Here is a 14,261-nt window from a genome sequence, read left to right as displayed (position 1 = left end):
CAATCTGGCTGCAGCCCACTTTTCCAGCTGAATAAAACTACTCTCTGTGATGTACTCGATGCTCCAGCTAAACTGGACTACTTGCCATCACCTGAACATTTTTTTCAACCTTCCCACCTGTGTGTGTTTGCTAATCACCATCCCCTAAACCCAGAATGCCCCATCCACCCTTCCCACGTAATTTGTGCCTGTTTACATTTTACCATTCTAGGCTCAGTCCAAATGCTCCCTCCTCCACAAAGCCTTCTAATCTCTATCAGAGGTCAATTCATCTACTTGATCTCTGGTATAGTCTAAGCTTCTTGAGGACAGAGATCATATCTTATTGATCTTTGTATCTATCCCAGCACCAAGCACAGTACTGTATGCAGTAGGCACTTAATAAGATCATGGGATCATAGATCAAGAATTGTAAAGGACCCCTAAGGCTGTCTAGTCCAACCTGCTATTTTCACAGATGAGAACACCAAGGCCTAGGAAGGTTAAGTCACTTGCCCAACAACACACAGCAAGTAAGTGGTAGAGTTAACATTTGAACTCAGGTCCTCTGACATCAAATCAAGTGCCTATTGCATGCTTAAATGAGATTGGGGGGATAGAGTGGGAAGGAAAGGGTTGGAAAAGGGCAATAAGACTAGTTTCGGCTAAATTCCTACAAAGAAAAAAAAATCCTGCTTTAAGTTCAAAACACAGACATAGGAAACTATGTGCACAATTCACCATATCTCTCCATGACAAAAAATAGCACATTCTGACTATGTAAATGGAGCATTCTAATCAAATGGAATGTATAAACTTAACCCTGAAAATTCCCTTCACTTCAGTCTTACCTGGAAAGACTCCCAGTCCTTTGTTTGTTTCCAGACTGAGAACCAGCACTTGAGCTGTGATGCTAAAAATCTGTCGGGGTGCAAAGTTCAAGCCATCAGTAACCTGAAAGCTAAAGCCACCAGACATTGCTCCTGTAAAAGGAAAAACGGCATCCTTGTCACTTCAGTTAATCAACAAAACCAAATTCTTACAAATCATACTCTTGTCTGTTAAAGGTGAAAGAGGGAGGCAGAGGGTAAGCACACAAAAGCTAAATACTGCAGTTTTTAAAAGATACTTTTTAAAAGGGCATAACTGAAGGTTTGAAAAGTATATATATGGGTATATGTATGTATATCTGTGTATGCAAATCTACATACATGCACACATATTTTTACATATTGTGGTAACTTAGTAGGACAAGCAGTGACTATGTAAACCCTTTGTAGTGAAGTCACTAGCACTGACTAAGTTTTTCAAACAGATTCATAGAATCTTAGGCACCTCAGAGGTCTAGTCTAACCCTTTTAGTATTTTAAAGATGAGGAAATGGGGCCCAAGGAGGTTAAATGATTTACCCAAGGTCATACCAGGCCCTGTGAATCCAAAGCCAGTAGGTTTTCCAGGAATTATTTGAACTACAAACACAAGGCCAAGTATTTGTTGGTACAAATAATTAGTAATAACTACTGAAGGCAAGAAATGGGGCAACGGGAAGGTTGCGGGATGATTATAGGGGAAAATTTTAAGGATTGTCAGCAGTTCTAATTGTTTATCAGTCTCAATCTATGTGTTTCTACTAAATACACATAGTAAAAGAGATGAATAATCTCCCTTACTTCTATGAGGGGATCAGTGATCTTTCCAAGGTTATAAATTAACATCTGAGCAAAACTGAATCTGAGAATAAGAGCCCAGATTGATGACTTCCTCCAGGACAGCTTTACTAGCCTTGTTCCCAAAGTTCAAGTCAAATAGAAGATTTACAAATGTAAATGCTTACATTATTTTCATCCTCTAAGAAATGCTCATTTAACAGCAGGCTTGGAAAAGCCATATTTTTTTTTTGTCTCATGTGCTCACTTGCCCTCCGGGTGGTTGTGTGGCAAAGGCAGAAGGAGGGCACCACCAGGCGCTGCAGCTCCATCATGAGCATGTATTTGCTTATTAAAAGTATTTCGTAAAGGCAACTCCCTAGTCTAACAGGCCTCTCAGGTTCTCATTATCCAATCAAGCCAAGTTAGTTCTTTTGCCATATAAAAAGGTTATAGACTATTTAAAAAATCCCATGTAAACTCAAAAACTCTCTAATAAAAGTGAGAAGCCTGTGTTTCATCTACCTGAGAGCAAGAAACCAGAGTCAAATGTCGTATTTACAATGTACGATGGAACTGAGAAAGTTGTATATAATGAAGCTTGAAATTAAAGTGACTCCTTATCATTTTATAGTCAGGACATTTTATGAATATAAAAACAAAATGGAGACTAGTCAAAAAAAAGAACTATATCAAGACAGATGCTGGAATATGATACCAGACACAACACGATGCCCAGGCTAATTAGAACAAAAATTAAGGTAAAGGAAGAGATATAAAAGCTGTGTGGTCCTGTGGTAAGGAACAGATGGGAAACTAAGGGGGCACACAACCCCATCCAGATGCAAGCTTTCTGTGTGATCCCTAAGTAAGTCACTTAGCCTCCCAAGTCTTGATTTCATCAACCTACTTGGGAGGCTATGTGGAATAATGAATTAGATTAATGGCAAAGCACTTTGCAAATATAAAATGGTATGAAGGCAAATGAAGAAAAACTCTTTTGTTGGGTGGCAGATAATGGATTGATGCACCAGTGGGCTGGCCAGCTGTTCTAAGCAACAGAGACATTTGTGGTTAAGAGCCAATCCATTACATTTTCAGAGTCAACATGAGGATTGCTAATAGCATTCAAAGTGGTCTGGAATCCGTGTTTTACCTTCCTCAATCTCTTACTACCTTTATTTCCAACTGTTATAAAAAATGGAAAATGATTTTGTAATCTGGTTAAAAGCTAAATTGAATATTGACAACTTGAAATATTAGCCAACTCTTTGAAGGTTTTTAATTGGGAAGCTGCATCAAGATGCTTATTCAGGAGAAAATTGTAAAGATTTAACATCCTGTGTGCATATAGCATAATCCTGGGACTGCATTAATGCTACCAAGACCCCGTGCTCCTCACACGAGGACGCTGACATCTTGGAAGCTATAAAAACTGCAGCCTGCATCTACTATACATTCTGGATCATGTTTTAAACTTTGGGTTACAGTCATGTTAGCGCAACTCATGGTTCATACAGACAATCGAGAAAATTGTCCCTTCTTCCCCGATTGGCTTTCATTTCACAGAAGAAAAAACAGTTTAAGTTCTGTAAAGGTAAACTGAGTTTTGCACAAGCATTACACGAGCAAATTTAAATAGAATGGACTGGATGAATCGATAGTTGACTCTTGATCGTCTTGGTTAATGGAAGGAAGCAGTAGCACAGATAATTCACAAAGACAGATAATATACCCCTTGTATTTGGGCTTTAGAAGTTGTTTTACACATATTTGAATGTGGGGATATAATGGCCTGGGAATTTGCATTTTCATATAAGGCAATAAAAATACACTGATCTGACTCAAAATCCTTCCCATTCTGCTAAGTCTTCCTCCCCTCCCCTACTTCCACCTCCTATTCCTTTCCCCTACTCTCCATCCCATCACTCATTTCATGCAGGGAATGTGCTACTTCAATTCTCAAACTAATTTAAAATACTTGCCTAAAATCAAGTTCGACTTTTTCTACAGACCAGTGGGTCCAAATCATCCTTAGGGTAAGGAAATAATTGTTTTGGCTTAAAAGGCTTTCTTTTCCACCTTCTGCTGGTCATCAAATTATTTAAATTAAAAGGGGAGAGGGAAGATAAAAAAGTTGGTAAAAATTTGAATGCAAGTTTTGCGAATAACTACCCCCCCCAAAAAAACCACTATCTATAACATTACTAAAAATTACTGCATGGTTCTTAGTACAGATCCTAGAAAGGATTTAGGTAGCTTGTACTCTTGGGTCTAAGACAAAGACAATTTTTAAGTGCTAGGGTAAACATCCAATAAAAGGGCATTTTAAAATTAAAGTAATACTTTTTAAAGTATTACTTTTTTCCCCCTTAACTACATACCGGTGTGTACAAACACTAGGTGGCCCTCATTGATGTGAGCTTGGGTGAAATTCAGGATGCTTGTATTTGGAAAAGATTTCAGAGCCAAGTGACCATTGCTGGGAAGGGTGACGGAGTAGAACAGTTCCCCTGGTGAGGAATCAATGTCTTCTGCACATAGATCATTTTGGGTTATTTCAGTAACAGAATTCATCCAGACCTTAAAAATAAAAGCACCACATATCTTGTATGGATTGAATCAAACCATCATTATATTTCTAAAATGGTAAACTGTATCCCTCCCCACACCCAGATCAATGACTTTAAAATTTCATGGCAGAATGACATTATTTTGAAACATGAGACTTTCTACCATGCAAAACACATGTTTAACAAACACAGCAACATGTCATGTGTTTTATCTAACATTTTATATACAGCAGAAAGTTTCAACTGAAAGTATACACATTTGAGTAAATGACATAGCATCACAGAATCACCATCTATGAGAGCTGGCAGGGGCCTTCACAGCTATCTAATCTAACCCATGAATATGTGGAATCCCCACTACAACACGCTGGACAAGGCCAGCCTCTGTTTGAAGACTTATAAGGAGAGAGAGTCCACCATTTCTCCAGAAACCCAATTCCACTTTTTGTCACTCTGATTATTAGGAAGTTTTCCCTGATATCAAGTCTAAATTTGCTTCTGCAACTTCCAACCACTGTCCCTGACCCTGCCCTCTGGCCAAATGAAATGTCTAGTCCCTCCTCCACATGCCATCCCTTCATATTCTTGAAAATGGTAAGATGTCTTCCTTGAGCCTTCTCTTCTCCACACTAAGCACCCCCAATTCCTTTAACTGAGATCTCATGGCATGTACACTTGAGGTCCTTTGGCAGCCAGATGGTACAATGGATAGAATGCTGGGCCTAGAGTCAGGAAGACCTAAGTTTAAAGACCTCAGATACTTTACTAACTGTGTGACCCTGGGCAAGTTGCTTAACTTCTGCCTCAGTTTCCCCAAATGTAAAATGAGGATAATAATAGCATCTACCTCCCAGGGTTGTTGTGACAATCAAATGAGATAATATACCAAATGACAACTCTCCTGAGCCCTATGCTTTCTGTTCTGTGACTGTCTTCCCTATCCAGATATCCAATCACCTCTGGGCTTCCGAGGTAATTCAAAATGATATACATTTACTGAGTCCTTACTAATCCTATTATATAGGCAGCACAAGCACTGTTACTTAGGGAGTTGGTAATCATAACAGCAGCAGATGTTTCTCTATTTTGGAATGGGTCTATACCCTGGTACAGCTTGTATCATTCACACCCTACCCAAGCCCACTGTTTGCTCTGTATGTTATGTGAGGACTCCCCCTGCCTCACCCACTCTGTGGTTAGAAGAACCTCACGTATTTAATTGCTGGATTCCAATTTGGGAAATGTTGGGGAAGAATACTGGTGACACCCTATTGCCCTGAAAATCTCCTGGGCCCCTTGGAGCTATGAGGGCACCTGCTAGAGGCCCAGTCATGATTCTTAGAGACCTATGAATGAATTAAGCACATACTGTTTGTAAGGCACCATGCCAAGGGCTGGGGATGCAAATGCAAAAGAAAGACAGTCCCTGCCTTCAAGGAAAAAACAAATTTTAAATTAAAAAAAATGTTTGTTCCTCTCTCTTCCTTTGACATCCAAGTTGCCACATTTATTCCTAATATTTATCTACTACATATTCATTCCTATGTATTTATTCCTAATGAAAATTATGCTGGTAAAAAATAACAGCATAGGGGTAGCTCAGTGGATAGGGTACTAGCCCTGGAGTCAGGAGGACCTGAATTGAAATCCAGCCTCAGAGACTTATTAGCTGTGTGGCCCTGGGCAAGTCATTTAAACCCAATTGCCTCAAAAAAAAAAAAAAGAAGAGAAAAGGAAGGGAGGGGAAAGAAAAGGATAGCATATAACCTAAGGAATAAAATATTCATCTGTTCCTAGGCTTTCTTGAGTACAATACACTGCTAACTGACACACATGTTGCTACACATCTTCTTAAGATCACAGGACTTGGTAGAGTTGGAAGGATCAGGATCTTAGATGTTCAGCTTCCTCATTGCACAGAAGAAACAGGTTCAGAGAGGTGGGTGACGCCCAGCATCACTATACTATGTGGCCTTTGCATCATCCTCAGCCTCTGGATAAATGAGTATTCATATAAACTCTTCTCACCTTGAAGTAAGATTACACAGGGCGATTGATGTCAAGCCAGAAGAATCCTTAGAAATTCTAGCCCTACACTATTGTGTTGCAAAAGAGGAAAATGAGGCTCATACAAGTTAAGCACGTTCCCAAAATCACACAGATGTGGCAGAACACAGGTGAGTTAAGACTAAAATTCCTCTCCAGTGTCTCTGGACAAAAATGCTGTTCTGTTTTCCAATATCGAACATTTCAAAAGCTGCATGTGTTGTTTGAACTCAGCTTCTTTCTCTGTGAAATGGACAAGCTGGTCCAAATTATCTCCAAGGTCCATTTTCTGGCTCTAAGTTTATAAGCTTGAATTATTTCAACATGGAGTCTACCATTTTGAAGTTCTACTTTTTTTTAACCTATATTTTATTTAGATCACATAAGAGACACATGGAGGAGGAATGTGGTGGTATTGGAAAGAACATGGCACTCCTAGAAGATCCGGGTTCAAATCCTACCTCTCCTTTCTGGGCCTATTTCCTCACCTGTAAAATCAGGGATTTGGACTAGAAGACCCCAACTGCCTTTTCCAGCTCTGTGACATTAATGCCAGTTAGTGGTCTTATCATAAAATACCATAAATGGTCACATTTATAAATATCTTAACATTCAAAGTGCACATACAAAGATACTTCTGGAGAGGTGGGGAACACTAGAGGGGAAATCAAGGAAAGCTTCCTGTAGGTAGTGGCACATGGACTGAAAAAAAAAAGATGTGAGATAAAGTTATAAGACTGATTTTGAAGCTTATAAACTAGCAGTTCTAAAAGAGATGGCTTAAAAAATGTTTGGGAATATCAGACAGTTTGGGATTCTGACTAAGAGGTGGAGGTGAAGAGGAAGAATATTCCAGGTAGTGGAGGGGAGGGGGCAGCCTGCACAAGGAGGAAAAAGGGGAGGAAAAAGATAAAATGTCAAGTGTGGGGAGTGCCAAGCAGGCCAGGTAGGCTAGAGCACAGAGATGATGAAGGAGGATGATGTTCAGTCATGTTTAGCTCTTTGTGACCCCATTTGGGGTTTTTCTTGGCAAAGATACTAGAGCAGTTTGCCATTTCCTTCTCCAGGCACGCAAGGCTAGGTGCCTTGCCCAGGGTCACCCAGCTAGTAAACACCTAAGGTTGGATTTGAACTCAGAAAGATGAGTCTTCCTCACTCCAGGACTGGTACTCCATCCACTGTGCCACCTAGCTGCCTGATTTATGTGACCTACCTAAGATCAAAGAGATAAGTAGTAGAACTGAGATTTGAACCCAGATCTTCTGATTCTAACCAGTGGATTAGAAATTTAGAGCTGAAAGGAAGCTCAGATGTCATTTAATACAACCCCCTTATTTTAATGTCAATCAATCAACCAGCATTTATTAGGGTCCAACCAAGTGCCAGGTACTGTGCTATGTTCCAGAGTTACAAAAAATGCAAAAAACCAGTTCCTGCTCTAAGGAAGCTCACAGTCCAATAAAGCAGACAGCATGCAAACAAATTATATTTTTATAAATATATAAAAAACATATCATGATATATGTTATATATATTTATATATGACATGTTATATATAATTATATATGATTATCTTCAATATATAATTATACCTACAGATATGTACATATATATAATATACATACAAACAATTGTGGGTATGTGTGCATAAATAAATAAAAAAAACCAGATGGCCTGTTGGGCTCCTTCCACAACTCTAAGATTCTGTACTGAGTCAGACACATAAAGTAATTGGAGGGGGTGGGGGTGGGGTGGGGTGTGTGTGTGTGTGTGTGTGTGTGTGTGTGTGTGTGTGCGCGCATGCGTGCATGTTTTTCACAAACATATTTTCCCCCCATGACCTGTAGAGCAGGCTTGCCAGAGAGAACAAGGCAAACTTCAGCCCTTCATTGGATTCTGTGCTTAGAGCCTCAGAGGGCTTTCAGATTTCGAAAGATTTCCCTCAAAGGCAGGCAGAGCAAAGCAGAAAACAGACATATTCACATAGATAAAGCCACCTAGAGAATCAGAGTCAACAGAATTGCTCCATTACCAAAAGGTCTCATCCCACTCTCTTGTCTTACCAACACAGACAGCTCCAGCCAGGGCTCTCCCTAATCTTCTACATTGCCTACAGAAAGCCTCTGAGTGGGAGGGACCTCACAGATAGCCTCATTACAGGAACTGGCATCACTGCTTCCTCGTTGCCCTGATGGCTCCAGCACCCTGCCTTCCTGATTAGAGTTACACAAATAGCCAAATGAATGCTTTTCTTTAAAACTGATATTCCCATTGCCTCAAATATTTTTAAGGCGGCTCCTTTAGCACTGCCTTCAGGGCCAATTTATCAGCTTCACAAAATCAGTCTTACAACTTTATCTCACACCTCTTTTTTTTCTTCTTTTTTTTATAAATACGGCACTATTCAACATCTCCTACCTTCTTCACCAGGATTACAGCTGAATGATTTTTGACAGTTTCCAGAAATCACATTTGTCTTCAAAGGATGAGTATTTTTTTTTGTTGCAAAAGTTAACAGCATTTTTTAAAAAGTTTTTTCCCCCTTAATATAAGTTCAGAAGAAAAATAAACAGAAATAAGTTTCAGAAACAGATACTTAGGGAGGGAGAAGAAGGAATCATCAGTGTCTGGGCTGTCTTAGGTGAGGTCAGCAAGGACAGAATCTGCCTGCATACTTCTCACGGCCCTGGAGTCCATGACTGTGACAACAGATGAGCGTTGTCTACCTTCAGAAGAATGTACTACACGACTCTCAAAGACACATCCTCAAAAGCCGCAAAGTCTAATCACCTGAATTATGTAAGTAGCATTTAGGTTATTGTCAGTTCCAGGCAAATTGTTAGTAAATCTTTCTAATTGCTGGTATGTGGAATATAAGGCTGCAGCTATCATTCACATGGAATAAATACATACTAGAGTGCTTCTGTCTTTTTTTGGGGTGGAGTAGGAGGTAAACGTGGAGGGAGGAGACTGGTCTTATGAGCTCTTTGTTTCAGGGAACACTAGGTGAAGAAACTCTTCTACCTTTGAAATACCAATACTACTCCTGCTCAGGAAAAAAAGGGGGGGGGGCCTGGAAGAGTTGCCTGGGACACTAAGAGGTTAAAGGCCTCATCAGTTTTACAATTAGTATATGATCAAGGCAAATCTCAAACTCACATCTTCCAGATTTTGAAGCTGACTCTTGCTTCTATATCTCTTAAAAGGTCTCCAAGTCAGTGGGGAAGTGGTTCAAATTTTAATTTTAATCAACACAGTTAAAGACAGCTGCTTGCAAAAGAAAAAAAAAAATACAGCCTGCTACCTAACAAAATCCCAAGTCTCCTCTCCCCACTTTTCACTCTATAAGAAGCCTTTCAAATCCAATTCAAATATCTTATCCTATTTTGTTTGGGCACTCACATGGATTCTGGAAACTGTTAATACCATGTCCTCCCAACTCTACTCCAATGACTGGCAGAAACTCATTTTTTCCAGCGCTACACATATGAAAACTAAATGAAGTATGTTTCCCACTGCAGGGCCTCTACTGTGATACTGTCTTCTTTACCCGTCTTGCCCCAACATACATATATTTCCCTGAAAGGAAAGGAAACCTGAACCCCTGAACCAAAGAATCATAAACCACTATTTTTCATTCTAATCTCTTCAGAAACACTTACCTGACTTTAGAAGCTCAATACATCACCCACTGCAGTCCTTCTCTGATGCCTAATTTTCATTCTAATTCCTTCAGAAACACTTAACTAATTTAACTTAAGTAGCTCAATTTATTCTCTACTAACATCCTTCTCTGTTGTCCAGAGGAGATCTCAAAGGCTCTGCCAATACTGCACGTAGACTGGCTGGTCCCACCTACCTAGAAAGGCCTTAACTATGGGCCCAGTTATGGAATATGTGTTTGTCATCCTAGGTACAGACTAGCTAAGTGTGGAGAAGGTTATTATCAGAATGAAACCACCAGGTGATTTTTCTTCCGTCCTTCCTTCCTTTCTTTTTAAAGATTACAGTAATTCAATGAGCTACTTGCTAAGCCACACAGGATTTGTAAGCTGAGTAGATAGGGAACTCATACCAATAAGACAGGTCTTCTGCAGTATTAAAGAAGCTCAGACTATATCAAGAAGATCTTAGGCTGCTACCTGTTTTTACGTCTATTGTCCAGGTTATAGAAACTCCAGGGAGGCAAAAGATGAAAAAGGAAGAAAAAATCACCTAAGATGTCTATGGAACTAAGAAGTAATTGTGCAAGAAGTAAACACATGAAAAAATTAAAAATATCATTCTAATTTTCAAATTCCTTTAAAAATTATTAAAATTGCTTAGAAGAAAGTGGTTAGGGTTTGAATATTTCTTTTTTGTACACAGACGCTTTCACTTGTCTCCCCCATCAGACTACTCCTTGAGAGCAGAAAATAAATGTCTTTTATCTTTCTCAGTATCCCCAGTGCTTAACAAATGCTTATTGACTGATAGATGTTATTTAAGAACACCTTACTAAAATATTTCAAGGGAGCTAAGATTTCATTTCAAACCTCATTTCATAATGTTCTATTCATAAGGTTTTCATTGATAGGCACTCTGCACTGTTAAGATTTAAGAGCATTATTTAAAACAAATAAAAGCATGTAAAGCTCCCCTTCTATTTTTGCAAACACATTGGGATATTAGGATATTTACTCATGGAAAAAATATCAAACACCCACAAGATTATGGACCCAATTTGAACAAGCACATAGTCATGTGCTGATGGTTATGCCACGATCCTTTTCTTTTAGGGTATGTTTCCAGGCTCAAATGCTGATTTTATTAATGAGCAACACTCCTTAAGAGTAATCAGAAGTTTCTACTTTCCATGTAAATATTAAAGAAAGGATTAATATTAGAGACATCTATAAAATAGGAAAACGTAGCCCCCTTGTGGATAACAGAAAGACAGCTTTATATAAAGCCTATCTGTCACTTTCATCCATAAACAAGATCAATCCAATAAATGTACAGCATTTACTCTGGGAAAGGAAGGCCCATTGTACAACTGCTGAATAGTTTATCAAGATGTAAATGATTTCCCAGGATGCTGGAATGGATGGAGTCACACATCTGTCAGCCATAAATTCTACCGTTCAAAGAGACTTTCAGCATGGAGAAGAAGAAAAGTAATCTATGTTTATAAGCCAACAGCTTATTAGAAGTACCAGGTATGTTAAATGACACAACTAAAAAAATACTATAATTTCTCCTGTCAGCGAAAAGGCACTTCAAATACTAATAATTACATGCATATATTATAATTTTACCTTGAAATATAAATTTTCATCTTCCTATCTCTAATTTCTTTGCCTTATGGATAAAAAGAAATGCACTGTATCAATCTGGCATAGCTTGGTTCTTCAATGTATTCTTAAATTTTGGTCCTTCTAATGTTAAGTATAAATCAAGGGACCCGAGTCCTCTTCCCAGCTCAGCTATGCCAGAGGCTCATAAACCAGTCTTAGGGCTCTTAGCCAGCTTTTACTCTTCCCCTGCGTAAGACAGAGACGGACCCCTGCCAGATTCTGGCCACCTCCACGTGACTACAGAGGGATTAAGGAATGAGAGAGGGAGGGGTTAGCAATTACATGATTGCTTAAACTCCTCAAGAAAATGCTAAAAGGTCAGATGTTAGAATAAGTAGCGTGGCAATAATGATGTGTGTGTTGTGTGTGTATAAATATATAAATATAAATATATATATAAATATAAACATATATAAATATATATATATAACATGATCTGAGATTTTGGAAAGTAAAAATGTTCTTCTATGCTAACCCCAAGTCTTGACCTCTAGCTATATTTCATGGTATCATAGGTTGAGTTCAAAGGGACCTCAGAGGCTATCTAGTTTAACATTCTCATTTTACAGAGAGGTCAGTTAAGTGCCTCGTCCAAGGTACCAAGTGGCAAGACTTAAATTCAGGTGCTCTAACTCCAAATCCAGTAAATGGAAGTAAAGTATAGTCTTGGAGGGGCTTTTTTGCTGTTGGAAAAATGGAGAAAGAACCCTTCTAGTCTCCTGTGTTGGTAAAGTTAGCCTTCAGAATGAACTGACTAATAAACTTGATAAGAGGTCCCTATGTCATTCCAGTCTAGACAATGCTTCACTTCTCATCCACCTATTCATGTGGTACACATTGCCATCGGTTCTATCACATGCTGACCCCTCCCCATGCCAATTCTACTTCCTACTACCACTGGTTCTGGAGAAGGCATGTCAATTAGCTACCCCATGGAGCAACATAGCATCCCTAGGACTCCCCACAAACAAATTCCCTTCCCTGCCCACTATTCCCCTAAATGGGTCACCTCTCTATTAGAATGCAAGTTCCCTGAGGGCAGGGAACTGTCTCACTATTTTATTTGTGCTCCTAGTACAGAGCATGGGGACTGGCATGTAGGAGCATTAAATCTCTCTCTCTTCCCTCCTTTGCCCTCAAGTAGCTTACATTTTCATGGGAGGAGATAAGACAGACAGATAGATAGACAGACAGAGAGACTGACTGACTGACTTCCAAGGTGTGAATTCCAGGTCTCCAAAGAGGCTTTAGGATAGAGAGTTGGGGTATGGTATAAGCCCAGAGTACGGCCTGAAGAGGAATGCAATCTTTTGTTCTTACATTTAGTATCTCTGAAAAGATAGGACAGAGATTTGGGGTGAGATACTATGGAACCTGGTCTCTAATTTCACAGGTAGAGGAACTTTCAAATGATGAAATTCTCTCCATAAATGCATACTTGTACCTTCTCTGCAACTAAGAGTCTTGGAGAACTACCTAGGGACATTAAGACTTGCCCAGGGTCAAACAGCCTGTATACACAAAGACAGGATTTGAACTCATGTCTTCAGGACTCTGAATCCATAGATTTCTCCATTACACTATGCTGCCTTAGAGAACAAAGATAAAACAGTTTGAAAAGAACAGATTTTTAGAAATATGTATGTTCTTGGCCTCAAGGCCACATATGGCCTTGACCCCTGGACTACAGGGAATCAGAAATTCATGAAGGCACCAGAAAGACTTCCCCAAATCTAACTGCTTCCATATTTCCCAAGGTCAAAACTAAATCTATACTGAGTCTTAAAAGAGACATTCTGATGAAAACCAATTATAATCAGACACACAATGTTCAACATGTATGAGGGATTTTTATTCTTAAAAGAGTTGGAAAGAGGAAAAGAAACAAAATGTTTGGGAAAATCGTGGAAATCATGAAAATTGTGGAAAAAAAGCAACTGTGAAAATATCGGTTAACTACTAACCCATATTCCTACACTCCCATTTCATATACAAAATCTTTGTGAGAATAATTGATGCTTCTGCATCCAGGACTTGGTGATGGTATAAAAAGGAAAGAGGCAGGCTTCAGTGAATAACATTCTACAGCAGTCTACCTCTCCACAGTAACAAAACTGACTCAAGAGTGTAAAGAATAGATTTCACTATGGTGATCATTGAATGACTACAAAAAAACATTTGAGCAAAATACTATCATAAGGGCTGCCCTCTAACAAGGTGTCTACCACAAATGTCAAAATCATCTAAGATACTTGAAAGATATAATAAGAGATATATTAAGTCAGGTATAAAATAGTGATATGAATGTTAGCCATGAGCAGGAAGGAAACATGGAGAACATTATAGTATAACCCACAAGTCGCTCCCTACTCCAGTTCATCCTCCTCTCAGTTGTCAGTGGTATTCCTAAAGTGCAGGTGTGACCACGTCACTCCCCCCACTCCCCCCACTCCCCACCAACCCACCACTAAATATTTTCATGGTTCTCTATCACCTTCCCATCACAGCCCTTGAAAACCTCCCTTCCCCCCTCTTTCCAGTCTTATACCTTACACACCCCCTCTTACATACTTAATCTAAGATCCAGTGACATTAGTCCTCTAGTTCTTCCTCAAATAAGACACTCCATCTCCTGACTGAGGATTTTCACTGGCTGTCCTCCATCCCTGGAATTCTCTCTC

General features: G+C 39.3%; 1 protein-coding gene across 1 annotated transcript in view; it reads right to left on the bottom strand.

Moving 5' to 3' along the window:
* The window catches only part of LOC110215539 (chondroitin sulfate proteoglycan 4-like), an 85,207-nt gene that overhangs the window by 35,226 nt on the left and 35,720 nt on the right, over positions 1 to 14,261 (bottom strand). Inside the window, 2 exon segments of the mRNA XM_020997126.2 lie at positions 831 to 962; positions 4,010 to 4,208. Of these exon segments, the coding sequence (XP_020852785.2) occupies positions 831 to 962; positions 4,010 to 4,208 (331 nt within the window).

Source organism: Phascolarctos cinereus, unplaced genomic scaffold (assembly GCF_003287225.1).
Source record: "Phascolarctos cinereus isolate Bilbo 61053 unplaced genomic scaffold, phaCin_HiC Scaffold_4;HRSCAF=312, whole genome shotgun sequence".
NCBI classification, from domain to species: domain Eukaryota; kingdom Metazoa; phylum Chordata; class Mammalia; order Diprotodontia; family Phascolarctidae; genus Phascolarctos; species Phascolarctos cinereus.
This window is presented reverse-complemented; position numbering and strand designations above follow the sequence as displayed.